This window comes from Argentina silus, assembly GCF_951799395.1.
Source record: "Argentina silus genome assembly, chromosome: 13".
Classification (NCBI taxonomy): domain Eukaryota; kingdom Metazoa; phylum Chordata; class Actinopteri; order Argentiniformes; family Argentinidae; genus Argentina; species Argentina silus.
Genome location: NC_139667.1, coordinates 3,082,237 through 3,109,056, shown reverse-complemented (window position 1 = coordinate 3,109,056; position 26,820 = coordinate 3,082,237). Strand labels below are relative to the sequence as shown.

General features: G+C 44.5%; 1 protein-coding gene across 1 annotated transcript; it reads right to left on the bottom strand.

Annotated features, from left to right (window-relative positions):
* Positions 1-945: 945 nt before the first annotated feature.
* Positions 946-9,848, bottom strand: thbs1a (thrombospondin 1a; the record flags this gene model as incomplete). Its single annotated transcript, XM_083683152.1, has 21 exons — positions 946-1,670; positions 1,813-1,952; positions 2,075-2,172; positions 2,294-2,565; positions 2,684-2,911; positions 3,223-3,457; positions 3,949-4,067; positions 4,196-4,355; positions 4,793-4,900; positions 5,021-5,239; positions 5,525-5,805; positions 5,921-6,094; positions 6,207-6,383; positions 6,524-6,697; positions 7,095-7,191; positions 7,722-7,847; positions 8,383-8,492; positions 8,608-8,700; positions 8,805-8,880; positions 9,100-9,659; positions 9,785-9,848. The coding sequence occupies 21 exons, from the start codon at positions 9,846-9,848 to the stop codon at positions 1,663-1,665; spliced, it is 3,519 nt and encodes a 1,172-aa protein (XP_083539278.1). The 3' UTR covers positions 946-1,662.
* Positions 9,849-26,820: the final 16,972 nt, after the last annotated feature.

The following is a 26,820-nucleotide window of genomic DNA, read 5'->3' as shown; positions in this document are numbered from 1 at the left end:
CCATGACCGGTCACGTTTCTTGATAAATTATTTAAATAGCATATATCTACATATATGAAATAACCTCTTAACATAGAACAGACAAACGTAACAATAATTTATCCATTAGAAATGCACAGGACATACAATAAGCACAACATATTTATGAAAAAGTTTTTTTTATCAATTACTCTCCTTTTGGGGAATTTTCTGCTACAAAAATATCTTATATACAGCATAGAAATGATTGTACTACAGTCGCACAAAGAAAAAGAGAAGCCAACCAATCTACACTCTGCTGATAAAGGTACTCTCATGTTTTGTTGGTCTTAATCAAAAAAGAATGAGGTAATATTTGTACATAAAGGGTTTCCTTTGTCTTTCCTACGTCAGAAATGTACACACATGCTCAGGCATACAGGTCATGCATACTGTGCAGAAGAACAATGATCGAAGACATAAAATGACACCTAAATCGATTTTTTGGGAGGTTGGTACAGGGGATGATACTGTGACCTTGCTATGAGAGGACTTTCTAGGGGTACACAGTGACTCCCCAGGTTCAAGATTCCAGTTATTTGGAATGGTTAAGGAGACACAGAGATGAACAAAGAGGAGAGATCACTCTAGTGACCACGTGTCAATACTCTCAACTGGCAACAAGCTCAATAAATAACAACGTATGTACAACCATCATAACAGTAGTCCTCTCATGGCAGGTTAGACTGGCCCTTTCGTCCCCTCCACTTACATCTCATAAAGATTAGAGAAAGCAGAGAAAAGCAATAAATGAAATATTTCTAAAAAATATGTGTTTGTCTATACTGGCTTTAGGTGTACTGTGCTGTCCTGGTTCTGTGTTTCTTTCATGTATCATCTAGTGTTCTGTCCTGAGAAATCACTTGACAAGCCTGGTCAAACCCTGAGGACGCACTGCTTGCTGAGCTGAACTGCAAGGGTCTACTGGGAGCCATAGAGAGTAGAACTCAATTCAAAACTCGTGGGGGTGGGGGGGGGGGGGGGGGATTAAGGTTAATCAAACGATTTCTCAAACACAAATGGCTTAGGTGTCTTTATCACAAGGCTCTTCTCGGGTAACATACACACAGAAAACATTCACTCTCTTTGATAGTAACAGTCAATCCATACTGTCCATGGTCCCTCAACAACAGGTCCTTCAAGGGGGCTCTCCGCCCCGGCTAAAGAAAATCTCCTACTGCTTTCTTCATGTTGTAACGACTCAGTCCTTTTGAGTTCACAGCAGATCTGAAGTAATGCTTGAAAATAAAAGTAAAAAATACTCTTTCCTTTTGACTTTCCCATCCGGAGAGATACCACCAATAAATTCAGAAGTGCATAGAAATCTTTCTGTCCCTCTTCCCATGCAGAGCAGAGAGAGAGAGAGAGACAGAACCTTCAGAGTGGGAGAGAGAGACCGATTTCTTCACTGAGCAAAGCTACGCTCAATCTGCATGTGGTGCAATGGTGGTGTGGTCACCCGGCAGTCAGTATAGGCCAATGTCCTGAGGTTTATCTGCCTCAAAGCCCTTCACTCGCTCTCCATTCCACCAATGTGCGTGTCGCAAAGGAAAGAGTAATATAGATATGGTCCCGTGTTCATACATTACATATTAATATTGAAACAGATAGATACATTCTTCTAAGAGACTCTGTCTGGTATGATTATGTATCTGGAAGACAAGAGAAGAGACAAAAAACAACATTAACTTCAAACTCTTGAAATGGCCGGAGTCAGTCAATTCTTTGTTTGCCAAAACATTCCTATAGTATGAGTTATTTAAAAAAAACAAAACGAATGTATGAGTATCTTACCTCTGCATTCGTATTTGAGGTCTGAGAAGTAAACCATCTCCTGAGAGAAGACGAACAAGCCTAGTCTTCCACCAGCGTACGTCTTGTCATAGATGCTTCCAGAATCAGCCATGATTCTCTTGCCTTCATACATCACCACTCTGAAAGGAGGAAGAAGGGAGAAATCACATGAGACTGTTAGCACATCAAGCCAGAAGTTAGCATGCTTTTCGATTTCATTAGTGGCAGTCGGACTCCAGGGCTAAAGGTTATTGAAGCTTACCTGATGTGTCCAGTCTTGGGCCTGTGGATCAGGTGCCATCTGTAGGCAGTGTAGTCCTTCCAGCCAATGTTCTTGGGGTCGTGCCACAGTGTCTGAACCTAGGAGGGGAAATCACAAAATACAACATGAAAAATCTTCCCTATTTAACACATTAGTTCTCTTCCTCACAGCTCTAAGTTATGGTTCGGGGTCTTTCTTGTAGACTGAAAGTGAGCTCACCTGTCCAGCAGTGTCACCGGTGTGCCACAGGGCGTTCCTCAGGTGCTCTCCAGGACCAGTGGTGGAGTTGACCACTTTGATGGACAGGCCAGAGTAGCCCTGGGCTCTGGTGGGGGTGTGTGACCAGTAGGTCTGTGTGATCTGCTTCCACATCACCACGTAGAACCTGGAGCTGGACTGGTAGCCAAACACGAACCCGGCGTAGTCGTCGTCCCTGTCCGTGTTGATGAAGAAGGTTCCACTGAAGTCCACTGCATTGAACTCATCATAACCTGGACAACAGGGGAGAGAGGGTTAGGGCTTGTTTGCGAGGGGCTCATGATCTATGGATCTTGTAGTTTTTGTAGTTTTGTAGTTTTTGCAGTTCCGCAGAAGTTGAGTGTTACTTACCAACAGCGATGCCAGGGTCACAGTTGACGGTCTGCACCAGCTCTTTGCCCTGGTGGCGGACCACCCAGTTGGGGTCGATCTGTGAGGTGCCCTTGGGGTCCAGTGGTACCATCTGGAACCTACGGAAGTCGGTCTCACTGATGGCAACGTTCTCAGGGCACACGTCATCAATGTCAAGCACGTTGTCTTGGTCAAAGTCATCTTTGCAAACGTCACCACGACCATCACCTGCGAGGAGGCAAAGGTAGACACTTAGACATGGTGGCATGGAGAATAAAGGCTAAGCTAATTAGCTCTATGTAACTCTTTTTGCATGCCGTAATAATGGAGTTGAGCAGTTACAAGAACTACCATGTAAATACCTTATTACTATGAAACAACATTCTAATACAGTGCTGTTTCCAGAGTAATTACAGAGTCATTTATGAATTTCAGTGTTACTACAGTAGAGCTTTTGGTGAACCATTCTGTGTGCTGCAGGTCACATGAATAGTGCTACTGTTCACTAGAGTCACTGTAGACTGGAGAGAGTGACTCACCATCAGTGTCCAGCTGGTCAGGGTTGAAGGCCAGCCTGCAGTTGTCCTTGTCGTCAGGGACACCATCGTTGTCGTCATCGTGGTCGCAGGCGTCACCCTTGCCGTCTTTGTCGTGGTCGGCCTGGTTGGCGTTGGCGATGTAGGGACAGTTGTCCATGTTGTTCTGGTGTCCGTCCTCATCGATGTCCTGGTTGCTGTCGCACTTGTCTCCCACGCGGTCGGAGTCAGAGTCAATCTGGGGGAGGAGAACGTGGGAGACAGGAAACTTCTTTAGTCTTCTCAAAAGCACATTCTTATACTATGGAACACTATGTTCTCACTTCAATACCCTCAGACAAGATTGAGCGTTTATTTCACCACTCTCAACTCAACAGGCATCTATCTCCCTTTACGGAGAATGAGAAGTGCTATTCTTTCCCCCTCGTTTTTTTAATGTAGCCCCTTGTCTTCAGGTATGCTAGCAATGTCTCCTCAAACAAGAATCCTGTGTCCTGGCACCTTGGCACGACTACACAGACACATTCATTGTTCAAAAGACGGGGGTGGAAGAGGTAGAGGGGGAAAATTGCCCTCATTTTTCCTCCCAGCTTTCACATTCCTCTATTTCAATACAGGTGCAATCTATGGCTACTGTCCTGAGAGAGGGGGGGGGTGGGGGTGTTCACGGGGCCTACATGTGAGCAGGGGTTTCTTATATAATGAAAGGTGAAACCTGCAGTTATTTACCTGGTCAGGATTGTGCTCCAGAGGGCAGTTGTCACAGTGGTCACCCACCCCATCACCGTCAGTATCTCTCTGGTCCACGTTGTAGACATAGGGACAGTTGTCTTTCTCATTCAGAATGCCTGTCCAATGAAACACACACACTTACATTAGCCTTCAATACCTTTTAGGGGTTTTACAGAGACTGACAGCACAGAACTATTCATTTTAGGTGTCTAATGGAGGTTTGAGGCTGGTGATGATCTCTTACCATCGCCATCAATGTCAATAGCACACGCGTCGCCCTCTCCATTGCTATCCGTGTCGATCTGGTCGGGGTTGCTCTCGAACACACAGTTATCACAACGGTCCCCAACATCGTCTCTGTCAGCATCGTACTGAGCAGGGTTGTACACCATTGGGCAGTTGTCCTAATTTCACGAGAGAATTCACCATTAGTAAAAATGCAATTGAAAAAATTGAGAAAACCCTAACCCATCACAAATCATACAAAGATGTCTACATTTTAGATCTACACTGTTGATATGAGTGTGTTGGGACTAGACTGAAGTATGTTGTGGCTGTGCTGGAATCTGATATCCCTGTCTGAGACAGTTAGTGTTTGCTTACCACAGAATTTCAACACGAGCTTTCTCAATCCACAGTATGAATTATGGGCATAACGCCACGGCTCTTGGCCACATGCCCAATATGATATTATACTATTCATATGCTACTGGCTGTCTCCCTCCATCTTTCACCTTCTCCCTTGCTGGGTGTGTGATGAGCATTCCTATGGCCCAGAGGAGGTGTACTGATTGCTACGTTTAGTTCCTCTGTGGATACGAAGAAGATTTTGATGTCTCACCCTATCATCAGGGATCCCATCATTGTCATCATCATGGTCGCAAGCGTCACCCAGTCCATCTTTGTCATGGTCCTCCTGTCCTGAGTTGGGCAGGTTTGGACAGTTGTCCTGCACAAAAACAAAAGGGTTGGTTAGGAAGCCGTGACCACAATGATGCATTGGAGGAGCTAGAATAGAACAGACTGTTCACAGCTTTAGGTTAGCAGCTGTGGAGATGAGATGGCTAACCTTCTTGCAATGGTAGGTGGCATTCTCCACACACAGGAGGTCTCTGTTGGGCCAGCCGTCCAGGTCTGTGTCCTCTCCGCAGATGTAGCCGTTCCCAGCGTAACCCGGTTTGCATTCGCATCGGAACATGGTGTCGGTGAAGTGGCCCAGGTAGATACAGTTGGCGTTCTTGTTGCAGTCGTGGCTGCCATCCTTGCAAGGGTTACGAGGTGTGCAAACCTAACAGGGAAATATATAGGGTTAGGATGCGATAGCATCATAATAACACAGAAGTCCACACGCTCATATACATTACAAGTGCTAGTCAGGGCTGAGCTAACTTGTTTCTTTAAATATGTTTTGAGGGCATTTCTGCTTTACTGGGATAGAGACATCAGAGATTGACTGGAAGAGGGAGGAGGGACGACATGCAAGACGTGTCGAGGGTCAGAATCGAACCAGGAACCTTGAGATTATGTGGTATGCGCATTAGTGCGCTACGCCACTAAGTGCCCCCGTGCTAACCTGTTTCTTAGCGGTAGCCTGCTCCAGTCCCCTGCCAAAGGGCTGAGGTCCGGTGAAGCGAGGGGGGCAGGGCAGACAGTTGTAGCCGGGCTCGGTGTTCTCACAGCGGTGGACTCCGTTCTGCACGAAGCAGGCGTCGGGGATCTCTCTGCACTCGTCAATGTCCCTGCAGGTGACGCCGTCTCCGGTGTAGCCCACGGGGCACTTCCCACACTTCCACGACCCGTCTGGGGAGCTGGTGCACTTGGAGCCGGCGAAGCAGGGGTTGGACAGACAGCCGTCTGCAGACAGAAACGTTACGATTTTAATAACTGGAACATAATAAAAGAACTTACAAGTATTTTTTTATGGACTGTCCATAAAAAAGGAAATCCACTGATTCGTAGGAGTGCTTACCGACAGGGCAGTCCTCTTTGTTGCACAGCTGCGACATCTTAGCATCACCCACACAGTCCTTGCCGCCGTATTTGGGGGCGGGGTCGGTACAGAGGCGCTTGCGAGACTGAAATCCTCCTCCACAGGTGGTAGAGCAGGTGTCCCACAGAGCCCATGGTCCCCAACCTCCGTTAACTAAAGGAGAGAGAGAGAGAGAGAGGTATGAGCACATCTGCAGATAGATGGACACCATGGGTGCATATATGAATATATAGCTGTAGGTATATAGAGTATATTATCTACTTACTTGGACAAGGTGATTTCTGGCAAATCTCGGTCTGGCGGCCGTCGCCTTGGCAGTCCATGCCTCCCAGCTGGGGGGTGGGGGAGTTACAGAGGCGGATACGGGTGATGACACCCTCACCACAGGTGACTGAGCATGAGGACCAGGGAGACCAGTGGCTCCAGCCTCCATCTTGCTTGACTGTAGACCAGACGGACACGGACACGCACGCACACAAACACGTCACCATTAGTGAATGTCATATGAGAGTACTAATGAAAGGTAGTACTATTTAGAGAGGTTATTTTGAGAGGTTGATGTAAAAACGGCAGGGTACTCACAACGCTTGTCGCATTCCTGAGGGTAGCAGTCGCGCGTCTGCACGGAGGTGCCCTCGCAGTTGCTGTTGATGCGGTCGCAGGAGCGCCCGCGCTGCTGGATGCCCCTTCCACACGTCACGGAACAATGTGTCCATTCAGACCAGGGAGACCAGCCATCCTCTGCATAGTCACTCGCTGGAGGGGGGGGGCACAATGGGAGAGCTATTACTACCAGAGCTCAGGGAGGGGAGGGAAGGGGAGGGGAGGGGAGGGGAGGGGGGGTGAAAATAACTGGCCCTATCGGAGTCAATTAGCCCAGGAGATTTGAGACCTGGCATTCCAAGGTGTACGCAGGGAATCTGAGAGATGCTAATGAAAAGGTCAATCGCAAAGACATCTGGCAAATTAAAATATCTTTGACAGACAGGTTGTCAGAAAACTCAGCAAAAAGCTATAAAGCTCCTCTTCCAATACCACAAGGTCACTCTGAGTCTGTTTCACTAACAGGGTAAACATGAGTTTGCTGGTTCTGCTTCGTCCGATGTTCATAAAGACTTTTGGTTCTAGTGTTTTAACACGCGGTATTACTTACGAGTTCCGCATCTCGGGCAGCATTCTCCGTCGGGCACGGTGGCGTTGGCACAGGGCATCAGTGGGCAGGAGATCTTGCGGCACACAGTGGCAGAGTTCTGTAGAGAGAGAAATGCTGCATTAGCACAGCGTTCGTCCCTTGTGCAGTGCAGAACAATATCTGGACCATTAACTAAGCATTATGTAAAGCAGTTGCTGCTGGGTCAGGACGAATTGCCGTGTTTGGGAACAACGGGGTGATCTTTCAGGACAAGCAGGGTGCTGGGTGGAGGGGGGGGGGGGCAGGCGAGCTAGTAATCTTATGTTGAAAAGCAGAACCTGAGGTTCTGTAAAATGTCTGATTAAAGATGCATTCCTGACACCTAGCCAATTACATAATAACACAAACACCCGTTAGACACCCTGCTATTTTGGTTTGATAGGGCAAAACGTCCCCGACTGTTTCGTTGATATTCTCCCTGAGGTAAGGTGTCGGCTAACAGACAGACACTGCCGGGTTAGAGAGGTGCTTTGGTCTATACAGCACTATGAACACAAGAGCCTATTATCACTTCATTACAGCGGGGTTTAGGAAGTACTGCCATGTTTTGGCAAAGCTGGAAACCCCACCAGTGGTGATGACACTTACCTGGCAGGTGCACTCGGTGCAGCCGTCCACCGTCCATTCGTCCTTGTCCTTGTGCACGATGCCGTTGTGGAGGCAGACGCCGCTGTGGATCTTCATCTGGTTCATCAGCAAAGAACTGTCCTCAGACTGCCGAGGGAGGGAGAGAGAGAGAGAGAGAGAGAGAGAGAGAGGAGAGAGAGACAGAGAGAGTGGGGGAGAGAGGGGAGGAGAGAGAGAGTGGGGGAGAGAGCGGAGGAGAGAGAGAGAGAGAGAGTGGGGGAGAGAGGGGAGGAGAGAGAGAGAGAGAGTGGGGGAGAGAGGGGAGGAGAGAGAGAGAGAGAGTGTTCAGACACCAGGATGGAAAACGTTTGCATGGCCAAAGTTCCAATAGGAGTGAATCACCAACCAATGTTGTGATTAAGACAGCTTGATTCAACTAAAGCAATACAAATCCAATGACAGACAAACATATTTGTGTGTATTCACATGGGGCTCATTAGAGACTTGGCCGGCGCTGCCATTACAAGGACAAGTGGCTGTGCTGTGGAGAGGTTTTAACTGGTAGCAGAGAGAGGGAGTGGAAGAGGAGGAGAGAGGGGGAGAGAGGGGGAGAGAGGGAGGAGAGAGGGAGGAGAGAGGGACGGATGATAGACCCCAGACCCAGCTGGCTCTCGGTGCTTACCACTCTATTGAGCTCGTTCGACAGCTGCTTAACAACCAGGCCGAGTCCCTTGAGCTCTTTAAACATGCTGGCGATATCCTCACAGGAGAATCCACAGACAGACTGCACGTCTGTAGAGGGGGGGGAAAGCACTCTGTCAGACATCACTCAATTTTACATTTACAGCTGTGCTGTACAGACACCAGTAAGAGTGAATATCTCTGTCCCCAGAGAGTGAGGCCTCACCTTTGGTTTTGTGGCCAGTGTAGTCTGTCCTAATAGCAGGGCTGGAGCCATTCACTGGGTTGTCCAAGGTCATGACGTCAGTCAAGGACACTGCTGTAGGAAGGAGGGTATACAAATGAATGTCTGTGTACAGTCGAAATGTCATGCAACAATAGAAAAGAAACAACTTTTTGTTTTGTTTTGTGATCATCACTCACAGCTTTGGCATCCCTTGTTCCTCAGGATGGCATCCAGGGTGGTCCCAAAAACAAAGCGCACGTTCTGAAGCACCCCCTGTAGACATACATTTTCCATTTAGAGCTATTCCTTATTCACATTTGATTGACACCCTTTCATGTCATTAGAGATTACAGTATTAACAGTTTATCTCAAACATTATCATATCATATTAGGCATAAGGACTGTAGCACACAAAAACAGTTAAAACAGTGCATTATTACATTATTTGCAATTTAGTAATAACGGCATACATGAAGTCATATATATATTTACCATGAATCTATCTTTTACTGCTCCCTTTCCGATCCTCAGGCTGGCGATGTCCGCGATCTCCTGTGTCAGGATCTTGTTGATGGGCACATCCATTTCCCTGATATTCACCTCTTCGCATCCCACGAACAGTTGCGCACGGTCCTCCTGCACGAACAGTGTGATATTCTTCCAATGTCCAGTGGCCAAATCCGCATCTTCTATTGACACTACCTGTTGCTGGTCCATGGTGGAGTACACCACATCCAGCGTGTTGGCTTTTCCATTAGAAATTATTTCTAAAATCGGTCCAGACCCGTCATTCTTCGAAATGCTCAAAAGACTGCCTCTGGTTTTCTTGAACTGCTTGAAGTTGACCAGCAGAAGGAATCCCCTCTCAGCCTGAACTGAATCAATTAGGTCCCTGAAGGAGATCTCGGGAACTGGGGGGATCAGGTCCGCGTTGAGGATCTTGTAGGCAGGACTGTAAGGATCTGCGCCTTTCACTAAGGTAACTCCGTGGTGCCTCTTGTGGACTCGCACAAGCTCGAACAGATCATACACGCTGTTATCATCTCCGCTCTCTGTGAAGTGAGAATGGCAGTAAGCTTCTGTTGCAACTTTAGGTTCACGGATAAGGCAGATCTCACATTATTTTATATTGTGGAAAATTTTTTTTAACACATTTTCCACATCCCCCATAACTCACCTGCCACTCTGCTGCCATCACAATTCCAAAGCATCAACAGGAAAAAGACTCCTGTCAGCTTCATGATGAAACCGCAGATGTTTTCTGTTTCAACCTGAGGTAAAAACACCCGTTACATTTTTTAAATATTAAATACATTTTTTTTTTTTTTACCTGAACTCACGCACCTCTCAATATACATCGATACAAGAAAATACAATACAATACAATACATATAATAAAAACTCATTTTACGAATAAAGAATGATCATTTTGAAATATGTACAAACCTGAATAGAATCAAATGTGTTTTAGAATAGATCAAAGCTGTATTGTAATTTGAAGAAAGTCCTTGATTGTCGGAGTTTAGTTCTCCTGTTATTTCTTCTGAGATTCTCCAAAAAATACTTATTCCCTTATTCCCTGAATCTCAAAAATATATATCTATTAGTCTTGGAGAACTCTTTGAGGGTCGTTCTGTCTTTATTCCGATGCTCAGACAATTCTACCGAAACTGTAGACATAAGTGCTATTTAAATAGTTTCATGACATTCCTGAGATCACATCTCCTCCAATCAGAGCGTTAGAGGGACGAACTTATCTTCTTACCTCACAACGGAGTAATATCCGAGACGTACACATAGGAAAAAAATGCATTCCTGAGCTGAATTTCCATAACCAGAGAAATATTTAATAGACGGACAGGGGCCAAACCGTCGTTTCCTGTTAAACGTACGTTATTAGTAAAATATGCCTTTGTTGTTACAGACACTTTTTAATAATTTTTCTCACATTATGAACTTGATTACAATCATCATCATTCATATAACACAAGTGAATGAGGTGCACTTAACATGTTAATGAGTTAATCAAATATAAAATGACACAAAACGGTTTGTGTTCATTACGACAACACATATATGTATCAAATAAAATAACCTATGTCAGTTTCATTGAAAAGTTTCTAATGTGGTTTTATACCTCAATTGCTATTCAGAGTTTAACCACTGGGGGCCGTCGTGAGTTCACACTTCAGTCAACTTCCTTCATCACATACACCGGTAACGTAATAAGAGTAACGGATAAAATATTGTTTATAGGCCAAATTCTATTTAAGTTTAATGTTAATTTAATGTTAGTTTTTACTGTCAGTAGTTTATTTGGTTTATTTGGTGTAGTGATGAGACTGAAACAACACATGTCTATGTTAATTATGCATTAATTGATATGGGAACAGAAGAAAAGTGAAATAAGAATTTTCAACACCCTATAATCTACCGAAGCTATTGTTCTATTATTGAATATTCTTCACTTTCTCCAGCTCTTATCATGACATCACCAAGCAGGTGAAGGAGTCAGTCGTAGTAGCCTAGCATGAGTCATCCCTAAACTCTCCAAAACCCTTTCACTACATCTGTCTCCTCTCCCCTCAGTACAAACTCAGACTCTATACCACTGCTATGTCCTGACACTATCCCCCCCTTCCTGACTGAGACTTGTCCCATATTTCACTTTTGGCAGGAGATTTAGGTATTTCACTTCTTTTTGTTGTTGTTGTTGTTGTTGTTGTTGTTGTTGCCGAAATCGATGTTAGCTAAATCCTGGAGTAGTAGCTACCATCCAGATGTCCGTGCGGTGTGGAGCAACACTCAGGGGAGGGGGAATAGGGACGATGATGGAAACTCTGGACAAACAGCCGTGAACTCACAGAACCGCCTACACAACATGACTACACAACATGACTTACATCCCTAAAATAGAGAGGATCCTAAAAATAGGTTTGATAAGCAGACTCCTTATCATGCATAGCACAGCGATGTGACTGACCTGTGGCGTGGCTTATTTATGACAGCCTCTGGTCGATAGTATTCACTTCACTGTTCCAATAGCTTTCTACAGTAAAGCACACAGGAAGTGAAAACACAATAGTGTTCAGGGAGTCAAACGACAGATTCACTCTGATGGAAAAGTTCCCTGAGGGCTGGGATTGGGAGTGGGGTTCGTAGCTGGGAATATATTTTCTTATGTTTCAGAGGAGCACTGTGCACAAACAACAGAGGCAGGTGTGCTCGGGTGTGTCTATGGGAGGTGAGGTTGACAGGCCTATGAGGTAGGTAGTGTGTGGGGGGGGGGGAGGGTGGGGCTGGAACATGCCAAATCCTGATGAATACTGCAAATAAATATGCAGCGGAAACAGCCCATAGATAGTCAAATGGCAGGGTTTACTCTCTCTTTCTGTTTCTCTCCAACAAACACGCACGCACGCGCACACACATGCACGCACAAACGCATGCACGCATGCACACACACATACGCACACACACACACACACACACACACACACACACACACACACACACACACACACACACACACACACACACACACACACACAAATGTGGCAGAGAAGTATGGTTCTTTGGGTGGGAAAGTTTCTGTGTGTTTAGTCTTTGTTACGAATTTCTCTGCGGTGCCTCAGCATTGACTGTCTGTCTTATTCCTGACATCTAAACAAAGGCAACAATTACCGATGACGCTATCTTATCAGAAAACATTGTATATGTACAAATTGAAATGTATATACATAGTATACACACACTCTAGATTTATATGTCCTGCCTGTTTCTGTGTGTGTTATGATGGTAGAGTCTCTAGATAATTACCAGCAGGTGGATTAATTATTACCTTGACACAACTAGGTCAGAGGAGCTGGTCCAGTTTGCTCTCTGAAAGGTTGTAAATTGAGGCAAATGCAGAGACCACTCAACAAGTTTCATGATTTTTCAAGATGCTTGGCTGGTGCAGTAATATGTGTAGTAGGTTAATATCTAAACCATCAGTGTGCCCTAACCCTAACCCAGTGTACAGAACGAGAATGTTCTCACTCTTTGACAAGCCGATGGCATTTTGCTGAACCTGAAGTTGTCGGAACATAGTTTATGGGTTTGATTAGATTGTGCGTGATACAGCAGGCTAGCATTAGTACACACGCAGATGAGGAGTCTCATCCCGCTGCCAGAGGCCTGGAATTTACCAGCGTTCATGATGAGTCAGTTAACTAACATTAGTCCTCCCCACCACTAGCCTGGATGGGATCACACTCTGTGCCCTGCAGCTATATTAAGAACTATTCTTAAGACGTTCTTAAGAAAAGAGGTGTGCCATGAATAACGTGTGTTTGCCTCTGTGTTTTCGACTTTAGACACATCTATCTTTCTAAATGATGACATAATCCATCACAAGACCGCTCGAGGGAGATGCCAGTAAATCATCTCTGGAAAAACACTGCTGTGCTCCTGTTCAGCGATTGAATGAGAATATTGTACTTCCTTATATGGCATCTTACCACTGACACCCAATTAAAACAGAATAGTACCACAGCAATAACCAATGGTCAACGAGTGATTAACTGTACATGTATGTGCATTGCTACCATCAAGGCGTGATGTATGTTGGAGCACAATGGAGAGCTAACAGTTTCTAGCAGCAGATGTCATTTATGGGATGAAGGTGGTTTGTTGCCAGACTTGGCCAAATGTTCACTTGTTCTGCTCTTTGTACTGTTGAACATGCCAAAGCTCTGAAATGAATTTGAATTGCTGGCCATGGCAAATCACTGATCGTAATCCATGCTTTATCACATCAGGCTAGGAAGGGAAGCATGGGTATTACCAGTGGCTTTTGGAGTTGGCGATGGGTGGTGAAAATGATGTACTATGGAGTAACGTAATGATAAGCTGTTCACTCTTTTCACCATAAAACTGCCATAAATGAACTCTGATTGTTCAGTGTTGGAAACAGACACCATACATATTAAATTGTACTGAAATAAACTGAAAAGGAAAGCGTTATTACTATTTTAGCTAATATAATATAGTTTAGCTAACACAAGTCCCGGACCCATGCGTGCGAGAAGACGATTAATCGGTGGCAGTGATTCTTCTCGATTCCTGTAAGTGATGTCACTGTCTGATTATGTTGGATGCACTTTGCTCCGTGACCTTGTCTTCGCTTATTGTTTATAGCCAGACACCAAGTCATCCATGGCGCATGCCGACGATAGAAACGCAGATCCTTCTGCTTTTCTGAGCAATAGTGATAATGGAGGAAGGTATGCATGTGCCACTGTGCTGTGACTGCTAACACATGCGTCTGAGTAACGAGCTGACAGACTGGCAAGTCACGCATCCCCCCCCCCCCGGAGGAGAGCCAGTTGAATCCAGGAATGTAAATGTGTTGTCCGGAAAGTAGAAATCCACCAACACTACGGAGTTTGGGAGAATGCATTGAGAAAAAGACGCCCACCGTCAAGAGGTGTCATCACATGGGAGTTCCCGGCGACCACACAAGGGGATAATGAGTTTGTAGGTATACATTGTCTGAGTGCCATGGACATGCAGACTGTACTTTGGGAAAGAGAGAGAGTACATCTGCTTTGAGCACAAGAGACCGCCAAGCTGTTGCCAGGGACTGAAAAGCTGCCATTGACTGGCACCTGAGGAGTGGAAAGTCCTCTTACCAAAGTTAAAAAGTAGAGAGAAGTTAGAAAAGGAGCTGGAATGCATTACAACATGTTGTGACTTCTGTAGAATTCTGTGTTTATTATTTTTTTTAAAGGCATTACCATTTTTGGACAATGGCAAGAACACCATAATAAAGCAGCATACCATAATTCCCGTTATTACTGAACATGGAATAACGTGACGTCAAATGTGATTGTTCAGTGGCAAGACACCGAAGCGCATTAAAAAATTGGTGTTGCCAGTACAAAGTGTCACGTCACCAATGACTCTTTTCACTGGAATCATCCGTCTCAAATGCTTTCTTTGGTACATGGTGCCGTTCCATTGCTAAAGTCAGTTTCCACTGAATGTTTAACTTTTCTGTTTCATCAGAACTCAACCAGTGGCAGCTCTACTGGAATAACAATGAAACAGCTGCATGGGTTCTCTTTGACTTTTTTTGTCTTTAAAACACACTTGTATAAGCAATACTACTGTGCCGAATGTCAAACGTAGATCGTTTTTAATTTCCTTTTGAAAGGGAGAGTATAAGATTAGGATTTAGCTAATCTTATTCATGTAACATGATGTTTGATGTGTTAATTGCTTTGTTATTGATAGACTGACATGGTGTGTATTTATAGAGCAGTGCACCCAGTACATACACGGACAAAACCGCTTTCTGCACAGAACACCAGCACAGCCTGCCTCTCCCGCTATGTCACAATGCGAAGCCGCCAATACTGATTTATGCGAAAATAAATACTTCACTGATGGTTTTGTGCGTTGGGGATTTAGAGAACGAATCAAAGGTCAACAATGGTATTTCATCCTCCCACATAGACTTGCAGTTTTCTTCTCTGTGCGACGAACAAGTCCACCCTGATTCCATGGACGTTTGTGAGGCTTGAGCAGCATGGGGGTCTGAAAGCTGTTTAAAACCCGCCGCACATCGAAGCAGCTCTGAATAATGGCCGGCAAAGTTGAAGCCAAATCTCTCCCCTTTGACACCCCCGGACACTCTGAGCACCCATTAACAGTACATTTCGTCGGCCCACAGCATTGTGTTCCACGCCAGCGTGCATCATTCCCATGACATCATAGTGATTTGCTGATGTAGAGGTTCTAGTTCTGTCAGAGTGACTTAACGGACATGTATATGAGTCCACAGGGAGCTCCACTTCTCAGTGCTCCTACAGTATGAGTTTAAACACTTCCATTGTTTTTTTATTAGGCCCTTTACAGGACCAGTGTGTGTTGAATGGCACAAAACGTGTGCAGGCAGCTCGAGTCGAACTTTGGCCTGCTGTAGGCATTGGACTCATTCCCTTTGTCTGCGGGTTTGGAAATCAAATATTCACAGACACTGATCATAGCCATGTCAACTGTCTTCTGCTGTATTTGATCCCAGTGATGCTCAGGTATTGCTCAATCGAACAATCAATATCCATCCAGGTGTATGATTTACTCATACCAACATCTCATGGCTTGCTCTGGGATCAACAACACTGCGGTTTCCAATCACTTTCATCTCATCTCATGGCGTGCAATGGCGCATCACGGAGGTGAAAGTCTGAAGTGAAAGTCACGCGATGGCCATTTATCATTCCCATAACAATGCTACAACAACCTGCACAATGATCATCATCATCCATACATGCCACCTAACCCTAACTCTAACCCCAAGGACTGCCCGTGTAGCCATGCATCATCCATCCATGTAGGTATGTCATACACAGTTCAATAGGGCAGCTGCCCGTCATCACAGACAACCGGGAAAACCCAAGGTGAATTTCTGGGACATCAATGGCCAGGGAATCCTTTCATCCCTGGCCGGTTCTGGGATTTGCGCAAGGGTGCTAAGAATTACAAGGTGTGCAAATCAAGTGAAGAACACGGTTTAGAAATATCATCACTCATGTACAGGAAGCACATTCTTCACTATTTAGGTCAATGGATCAGAGGATCCCTACCGAGTCAGGCTTCAGGGGTTGCTGTCCCCTCCCAGCATTGAGAGGTTCTCCTGGGAGACACAATATGTACAGTTATGATGATTTGTGGCACATGACTGACCTACTTCTCAGAGATTACAGTATTACAGTATTTTTTTTAATGAAGAAAACGAAACCCCCGAAATACCATATGCAGTGCTGTCCTCCCCGAACATTTCTGAAGAGTTTTGTGGGTCAAGCTGCAGATAATATTGTGTGTATATAACAGTCAGTGATTAGAATTACTACTATGATGTACAACTCCAGGTTTAGGGTCTGAAACTGTACTATCTTTGGAATGCATTGACATTCTTGCACATGTTTTCGCTGAGTGGAAACATGTGCTATCCACTCGTTTCTATGAACAGATTTGCCCAAGGCTATAGGTTAGGCACTTAAACATTTACTTTGGGTTCGCATGCTGAGCTCCGACGACATATTCAGTGTCCGGTCACCATGACATTTTCAGACCTGCAATCCCCCGGCTCCGGTTGGACACAACCTTCCATATGGCCGACTTTCAATCATGCAATCATGAACACTTATCCTGGCTTATTTTGAACAAATCCTGTTTCACACCAGTGTTCTGCACAGAGCGGTTCAACCTCTATGATCAATCCCACTCTCCTTAAGTCTAGTCTTAACGTTTGGATTCTCCTCCAAATTCTTCAAACGAAGCAAGGCAGATTTATCATCCTTCCAAAGCAGTTGGCTCATGTAGAATAGTGTCCATTGGACTCTGGGGATGGTGCCATCTCCAACCATTCCAGGGCTCCCCTCTTGGAAACCAATCAACGGAGGCTGTCAGGGTCATAGTAAAGTATCTAATGAATGACAGTGGTTTTATTATCTTAATCGGTCTTTACGCAGTAGATAGCCTTCTTTATTTACTGCCTGTGGTCTTGATCCTTCCAGGCAATGGATAACGGTTTGCCAAGCTCTGTAGGCGTACCATCAAAGACAATCTAACAATCAAAATGAGTTATCTCTCCCCGTGGCATGAAAAAACACAGCGTAAATAGATGAACAATTCTCATAATATCACATCTAAAGGCATCCCTGTGGCTGGGGCAAAGCACAAGTTCCAGGAGAGTCATGGAAGCCATTGTTGGTGTCTGGGCACTTTGCCTAAGAATGTACCCAAACACAGACATCGTCCTGGCTCTTTCTGACTCCATTAACAGTCGCTCTGTGAGGGCCTCTCAAACAGCTTGGAGAGTGCTTAAAGGGAAGTGCTGACTACTGTTCATGGTCCTACCATCTTGAAAATGTATTATGTTTTTTTTGCCCTAAGCTCTCTGTTTTTCCCTCTGCTGCTTAAGCTGCAGGGGGTGGTTGAGGAAATGCGGACATGTAAGTGAAGCTGAACCATTCCTTCAATAAACATGTCTGTATGGATGGAAATATTGGCAGAATATCGAGGCAGCTAGTATACTGATTACATCTCTGTGAAATCAAGCACAATTGGATTAACTTAACATTTTGGGAAAAATATTGAGATTGGCAATTGGAGTACCAATAGTGATAATTGCTTGCAAATTGATATTGATTCTCACACATGTGTATGTTACTTTTGTGAACTCCATGTCTAAAAAAAAGAGATTTTTAAAGAGATTTTTAACATTTGTCTGACTGCGGCGGGTCAAGCCATCCAAACACAAGTCATGTTTAGTTTGAGTCTGAGGCGCACTCCTGGGGATCACTCCTGGGGATCACTCCTGGGGATCACTCCCGATGTGGACTTGTTGCTCTAAACTCTGATCAGCTTTGAGTATTTGTCTTTTGGTAAATGTTCTTTTCATGATCAGTTGCCGCCTGTTACCGTCATATGATCTTAACTCGTTTTGCAGTCATGATGTAAGGATTAAAGTAAATTATGCGCAACTGAATTAAAGTATTTTCAAGATGTTGGTGGTTGTTTTAAAAAATAAAAATAAAAATCTCAAGATTTTGCTCATCAGTCATTGTGCAGGGTTGCTTCAGAGCCGTGATGAATAGATTTTGGAATGTGCATTTATTGCTTCCTCTATTACTTCCATGATGCAGTCTAAACTGATTTTCTGGTCCTCAATATGTCCATGTCAACAAAGAACAGGTGTTATTTGTATCCATGACATCATATTAATTCTCCTGCAATAATAAAGAAAATGGACAAACAATATTTTGACCTAGATCCCCGTTCTAAGTCCCGGTATAATAACATTACGAGTGTGAAATATATTTCCTGTTGTCATCTATTACACCAGTAAACCTGACTTCCAAATGGCCAAAGACTCACCAGAGGACATACACTTTGTCTGCCGTGATTCATGCCAAAGCTCAGAGAGGTCGCTATGGAATTCCCCGAGACTGTGCATCACTTCCAGTCATTTGTTATAGGGCTCGTGGCCAGGAACAGATGTTCACTAGATGTTTCCTGATTGATCAGTCACTTTTAGGTATGCCTCTACATGTTAGCAGATACATGACACTAATTCTTTCTTCATAACTAGGAGAAAAAGCCCCAACTTTGACCACTGATAAGACATGTTGACCAACGTGGTAATTAGGCTTATTTTATGTAGTACTGTCATGCATTCAGCCTATGAGCAGAAGTGATTTACTACTCTTGCCTGTAAACGCTGTAATTCAAGATTAGACTTTTCCATGCTAACGTACCATTTAAACACGCCAGGAGCATGTATGGAGACTCTTAGTCACGAAGAACAGAGAACGTTATCAGTTATCTGACTTACAGTGACACATGTATGCTACGTGTTCCATCTCGAAAATGGTTTTCTTGGGTAACTTTACTGGAAGTTAGAGCACAACATGTGCTGTGCTTCATGAAAAGTTTAAAAGGTCATCAGTCATATTAAGTCGTCATTGAAATTGAATGTGAAAGGTATTATTACCCTCTATTTTGTGTGGAATGATTCAGTAAATATTTGCATAAATAGTCAGTCTAATTATTGGTAATCATATTTATATTTAGCAATGTTTAGGGAATGAATCCTTGTTAGGGTACATGGGCTGGAAGGTAGAGACAAACCATGTGTTCTCCACATGACTAAGAATCATATTAAACCATTTCTGCAGATTTTGGCAAACCAACTGCCTTGGGGAACAGGTTGGTGGAAACTAACCAACACGAGGCGTAAATGTGTTGTAAAAGTGGAGGCAAACCAGTAAACACCCCGTTGGATTTACTGGAACCAGCAGGAATCTGAGGAATGCTCCAGGCTTTTAGGCCTCTCACAACTATCACTGACAAACAACGGTGAAATATTGGTCTTCACCCTTTAAGACGATCGGGAAATCCCTTTCTTGTCCGAGGCCTGACCCTTTCTGTCCCCCTTTCTGTCCCCCAGGAGAGCGGTTCGCTCCACTGATGGAGGATAACTACAAGCGTTTACGGTAAAGCTGAAGCATGCACGGAACTGTCTCTCTGGGGACCCTGAGAGGACCCCTGTGTTTTGTCTCGGTGTGCTTGCCTTCTCCAGCTGTTTTGGAGGGAAGAGAGAACGCTGGTGAGAGTATGTCTGCCAGGTGATTTGTCCATAGCTGCCCCTCAACAAACTAAGAGGGTTTCCCAGATGACTGGAAAGGCACGGAGTCGGGAGTAGGGTATTAATCTCACACCGTATGTGTGTAAAGTAGTACATCTAACCTCGCTGAAGGAGACTGAATGTATTCTATGTCGAAGAACTTTGTTTACACGCATGAGGCAATAGTTGGCTACTAAAATGCAAAGTGGTTGCTTTTAGGATTAAAAGATCCATCAATCAGCAGTTATACCATAAGTAACAAATCATATTGCTAATTAATCAGCCAAGAGCAAATGCTAACAGCCAAACCTCAGCCTGTGACTTGTCTGGCACACCGAGAGCACAGTCAGTCACTCGACAGCTGCATGCAACATTTTCCAATTGGTAGCTTGGGCTGTGTGCAACATGGACATAAATCACGTGGACTTCAACTCACTCATCAGTGATCTGAGACTTGTTTACATGCACTCCAAATCTGCTTTGATGTTTGTTGACATTAAAGCAAGACCACGCAGCAGAAAGACATTAATACGATGCCTGTGTCGTTTTAGTCCAAAGTCACAGTGCAGAGAAACATGAACATCTGCAAGGACCTTTTTATTTATTTTTATTTTTAGATCAGTTGCATTTGCCCTGTGTTTTCATGTTGGACTTGTTGTATTGATTAGCTGTACTGTTGTACACCTCACAATGCTGCAAACCTCTTGCTGCTCCCTCCGGTACAACATTCAAGATGGAACAAAGCAAGCTAAATTTCTGCTAACAACACACGGTACATTCAGTTTATTTTTGCCACATTCCCTATAAATCAGATCACGATGGGTTAACGTTACATTTTCCAACTCACTGTGGCTGGTCAATGGGGATTCATTTGTTCAAGAAGCTTGATTCTGAAAAAAGACTGTAGGTCAGTGATACATCCTCTTGGACCAATATATCACAAAGACTGTAAGTAGGATTTCTTTAGCAGATGATACCTAGCTGTGGAGAAAGCAGGAGTCCATAGAGGGCCGGAGGAAAAGTAACGAATGACTAATCTTCTAAATCAGCTGTGCACAAAGGTCAACGCCTCTTTCATCACGTTGCACTAACCTCCCTGATGAAGACGGACCGGAGAACCACTCAGGGACGGCTCTCGCACTGCAGCTTTCTTTTTCCCACCTACGCATTCACTGATTATACTCACATTTGCCAGGAAATATCTCAAACTGCCATGAATATTATTCATAATAATACTCCCCCCCCCTCCCACCCCGAAAAATGGACAGTGGATATTGATATTTTCATCAAACAGCCAAGACAGTGATGATATACTGTCGGATGAAGTTCAACATCATCGCAGGCTCCAATGCGGTAGTTTAACCGATTCTGTGATCAGAGGAGCAACGTAATTAACTGACAGTTTCAAAGTGCCTGGTGCCGATGGTTTGTTTACAGATAGCGGGGTCTGTGAGTTTTGGCCCTGGGATGCCATTTTGTCATCTGCTGAAAAGGGAAGTGGTAAACGCCAGCTGAGCCTGATGGATGAGACTTTCAATACGGCGTGACATAGCACAACAGTTCCACTTGAGAGAGCCAGTCTCCATAATTACCTTCCCATTCATTTTACCAGTCCTGCAGGGGTTACAGTAGCTCATACTGCTCCATGCACTCCAGGGGAGGCTGGTGGAGGTAGAAATCGGAGGACGTGCTCAGCCCGTCACCGGAGGTCTCTGGCGTTTGCCGCGGTCGTGTGCCCTGAGAGATGTGCTGTGTCAGGGAAAGTGGAGAAACAGACACGGGCTGTTTTTGTTCTTCTAGGTTGCAGAAAGTCTTGTGACTGACACTTTCCGCTGGTGCTCCCATTTGGGAGACATAATACAGGGGTGCGTAACCTGCTGGGCCGAGGCAGCGTGCAGCAGCGTGCAGCAGCGTCTGCTGTAGGCCCTCGCTGGGAGACATGTTTTCCAGACTCCGTCAGAGCCTTCAGACACAGGGCCAGGAGCAGCTGAGAAGAGAGTTAGGGGGCCTGCAGGAAACTGGCCATACTGTAAGGCATATGGTTATTGTTAATTTCAAAGACAATACCATGCGTTGTTTCAATCAGAATGGCAAACATAAACATAGACAACATGTAACACATTTCCTGTCTTTTCTGTTTTATTCCTAACTGTAAAGTGTAATGTTTTGCTAAGCAGAAGGGAATTGAATCTGGCTAAGGAATGTTTTGTTAGTGTTTGAGTTTTTGACAGTGAAATGCTTTTTTTTTTAATATATATATAAATTAAGGTGTTGTAAAGGGTGATTAGTAGTTAAGATGGCAGGATTACAGTTTGTAAATCAGTTACAAATCAGTTATAACACTCATTGGCTGAAATTCAGCGAGCCCTTACATGACTTTAGGGAGCATGCCCAATGCCATAATTATACCTTGCGCCAAAACCCTCAGAGGTATTTTTATATGTACTGTACAACGCAGCTGTAGAGTTTACATGAAAGCTGAGTTTGAAAATATACGAGGTCTCGGTCTGGTTTAGAAATGGTCATTTTCAAGTGCTCTCCCATAAACAGTGTAGTATCCTCTACACACGCTGGTGGATATGAATATGGGTAATGAATGTTTCCTATTGCTGAGAGAGGAGGTCTGTTTACAATCTACTACCCTTTGTCAGTGGAGGTGGAAATAGTAAGACAGACTCCCGTCCTCCGATTTCTACCTCCAGCAGCCTCCACTGCAATGCCAAGGAGTACAAGATGGCTAGATAGAGGATTACATTTACATTTACATTTATGGCATTTAGCAGACGCCTTTATCCAAAGCGACTTACAACGAGTACATTTGTCTAAGTAAGTGAATCATCTATCCATCAGTCATCATAAGAAAAAGTAATCTATGCTTGGACCAGGGGCTATTGGCAGTCACAATGCTAGAAGAAGGAAGAATTACTTAAAAAAAAAAAAAAAAAAAAATACTTTATTTACAGTAGAGACACTTGTACAGGGGGTAGTGGGGATGAAGAGGTCTTTAGGATGCCCCATTAATCCCAAAAGATGACTAACAGACCAAAATTGGTGCCTATAAAATAAGTCAATGGTCATTAGTTCAGTGCCTACCATCAGCTTGCTATTACCACGCCGTTACAGAGACAACAAGTAAGCATTGATAAATAAATGGTTTAAAATAACTTAGTCATCTCCAACAGGGCTCAAGAAATCACCTGTCATCTTGAGCATGAGAAATATGGCTCATCAAATGCATGCCTCATCAGAGAGGCACAAGTCAGATCTCAAAATGGAGGGAGATGACCTGTATTTATTGTACAGTGTTTACATGCGATGGTGGCGATGAGGCGAACCAATGACCAGGTCATCCAGCAAATTGATAACAGGAGCAAAGAGCTAACACACAGCAGCGACAGTACACTGGTGTGGAAACACAAACGCAAAGGGTCTCATCAGTGTGGGAAGAAGAGCCATGGGAGAGAGGAGGGGAAAAGAATATCTCTGTAGTGGATTAGGAAGTCTGACAACGTAAGATGAGCTCAACACTGCAAAAGATTACGCTGACATCTCAAGTGTCGGAAAACCCAAAACAGGATCCAAAGTTCTTGATCCAGCTTAGTTTTTTGTCTTTAGAAAGGGAGATGAAAAGGCTCTTTATTTGACCTGTCAGAGGGATTTGTCCATAGTCTTCATCAGCCTGGTTTGCTTTGTGACTCTAATGATACAAACAGTGTGTATAAGTAAAATGGTGCCGTTGTTCGCCAGATGTCTGCAGCTACTAAATGAACCACCATGATGCCAGTCACAATTCATTGTCTCAGTTTCATACTGATTCACACTCTTGTTGTGTGTGCATATCCAAGAGAGGAGATCCAGTGAGTCTACAGTGATCATGTTTCTTCCAGGCTGTGGAATATTAAGCGTTTTGAAATGTAATCGACGTGGTTACATCTCGTCTTTCATGTCACCAGGGGATGACCACTGAAACACAAATCAAAGAAGTGGGTTTTTGGGCACCAATGAGCTAGGCCTCTGTGTTATAACAGCAGTACCCTGGGAAATGTATTCGACAAAAAAGTGGAAAGAAAGCCCTCTGTTAAAGGTTTTGACAATCCCCCCCCCCCCCCGGTTCCCCCTTGCATATTATTATAAACTCATTACAGCTGTGTGTTAAATGTCAAATCATCCATGATTTTAGCCAGCTCTGTTCTGTATCAACAAGTGCAATCAAGGAAAGGGAGGAAAGCGTAGCCACAGCCCTTCATCCTCCTGACTACGCATAATGAGAAATTAAAGGCTTCATCGCACTGTTTATATACAGACCTCTGCCGAAAACTGTGCATTGATATAACATATTTAAAACTAGTGGTTTTGCATGGACATTTAATTACCCATTCACCTTTTGTCTAGAAAGAGCAATAATAACACCACTCCTGATGTGGAAATCAGTCATTGTGCTGAGTACAAAGCAACGTCTTGAGTGTTTTTAATGGAGAGGAGTTTTTAAAGACCTTTCTACCTCCCCTCTCCCCAAGCTGAAGGATTTATGAGAATCCCCCCTCTGGTCCTAAGGGACTATCATATTTCCAAGCAGAGCCGCTACTGCTGTTGGCAGCTCTAGGCTCCAGCTACTGTACACCTCAACAGAGCTGCACAAAGTCAGAGCTTCACGTGTGGTGGTGGTGGTGATGGTGGAGGGTTGGTGGGGGGGGGCGGTACAGTAGGACTGGGATGGCGCACAATAACAGAGCAGCCTCTGTCCAGAGTGAAACTGGTGAAACTGAGCTGGGAGGCGTGTGCAATCAACAAGGCATGCCTCAGCCACATCGGCCCCTCCCACATTAGCACGTTACAGTGCGATTAAGAATTACCCGGAGCGTTGCGTTCACATTGTTCACACCACAACGAGTCAACTCTGTGGCTCTGGTTGGTCTGAGACGCTGAGCATCGGTCTGAGGAAGCTGGCTCCAGTGGCCAGAGCCCATTGGTTCACTGTGCGTACAATGAGTTCTGTTCCAGTGGTTTTTCAAAGGGAGTTTGGGTAAGAGAGATTTGTCTGTCTACTCTCTTTTGTTGACTGTCTGTGTGGTGCGCGGCCTCACTCACTCATGCCCTGCAGAAAGAACACGCACAGACAACCTCACAGACCGTCTGGGCGGGTGGCTGGGTGTCCTCTGGCAGATGGGCGTAGAAGGTAGTTTTAAGACACTCCACTTTAGGCCACCGTGGAGGTCTCAAGGTCAGTGTTCGAGGACCCATGCACACACGAACACACACGAACACACACGAACACACACACACGAACACACACGAACACACACACACACACACACACACACACACACACACACACACACACACACACTGCACTCCATGGGAACCTCCTTTGGACTATTTCAAGTGCAGTAACTATATTTTATTCTAACCTTCAATAACAGGCAAGGGTAGACTTCAAATCAAAACATTGCATTTCTCATCAACAACTGTGTGATTGATGGTTATCTGGGATGTTTTGAACAAAAGACTAAAGATTTATGGCTAATGCTAGACATCTGGTTTGTGAGCCTTAAGCATTTGACATGGTGGAGTAGTTAACACAATAAACAACATATTCAAGAGCGTCTAAAGTGTACAGTGGCACTCGAATACCACTTTAGGAGCTTCTTTGTGTTCTCTAATGCTTCAACAACACTAAGAACCACAGTCTCCTGCCAAAAACAACTCTTTCAGGCACAGTACACAAAGGGTATGTTGTACAGTTAAGCAACGCAGGGAAGAGGACCCTGCTTTGACCACTTCAGCTGTCCAGATGATAAATATGAGAGCTGACTGAAGGATACTGTGACCACTGTGTGTGTGTGTGTGTGTGTGTGTGTGTGTGTGTGTGTGTGTGTGTGTGTGTGTGTGTGTGTGTGTGTGTTTGTGTATATGTGTGTATATGTGTGTGCGTGGGTGCGTGGGTGCGTGCGTGCGTGCGTGCGTGCGTGCGTGCGTGCGTGCGTGCGTGCGTGCGTGCGTGCGTGGGTGCGTGCGTGCGTGCGAGAGAGTGAGTGTTAGGGTCTGAACAGAGCTCCTCACTGATCCCAGGTCTGAGACAGAGAGGAATGTGAGCTATCCAGGGAAACAGAGGGCCAGTAAGGTAAGGTAGCACCATCCAGACCAGTCACAACAGACAAATCAATGTCCTTCACATCACTTATCATTTAAACATCTGTTGAAGTGACGTCTCCGACAATAACTGCTCTTTCACAATGCTCTAACATGTGGCTCTGTCCACTTTTCTCTCAAAGACCGGTGTCATAGTTAACGGACGCATGAAGTTTGAATTTGCTTATTGTATACTCGACTAGTGCAGATTTGTTTGAGAAGTCCTCCTCTGGTAAATAAACAGAGCTATCTATCTGCCAAAGGCTAGCAGTACAAAGAGAATGATCGTGGGAACCTGTTAAAATAAATGGAGGGAAAATATTCATCACAAGCATCTGAAATACATATTGTGCCGGCCTAACAGACAATAATACACATTGGAAAAAACACATTGTTTTGATGGTTATGCATTCTCAAAAATCATACTCCTTCTGCGAAACAAAGTTGACTAGAAATTATGTCAACCTGCTTAGAAAATCTGAGCTCTGATGTTTCAAACGTAGACAGAATCCAACTCATGAAGCAGAATATTGCCCAATTATTGTCATAATATTATTTAAAAGGATTCTAGGTTTGTGGTCAACCTCTCAACTTTGTGACAATATCACACTCTTGAATAGCGTGTGATTTACTTGTTTTCGTTTAGGTAGAGTCTACATTGTGCCATGTGATGATATTTTGAAACCATGGTAGAGAAATGTGTCATTATTTTTCTCCTTGTCCCAGTGGTTTTGGCTCTTAAATTGTAATGAGGGCTTGAGTTTTCCAAAGATGGAATTTCCTGCATGCTGGACATTCCAGACTTTGGGATGACAACAGCTTGTGACAGCCCAACCAACTCCTGACGGCATGCCAATCATTCAGACACACGAGAAGTGCAGAATAAGCAGTGACCTGTAACAATATCA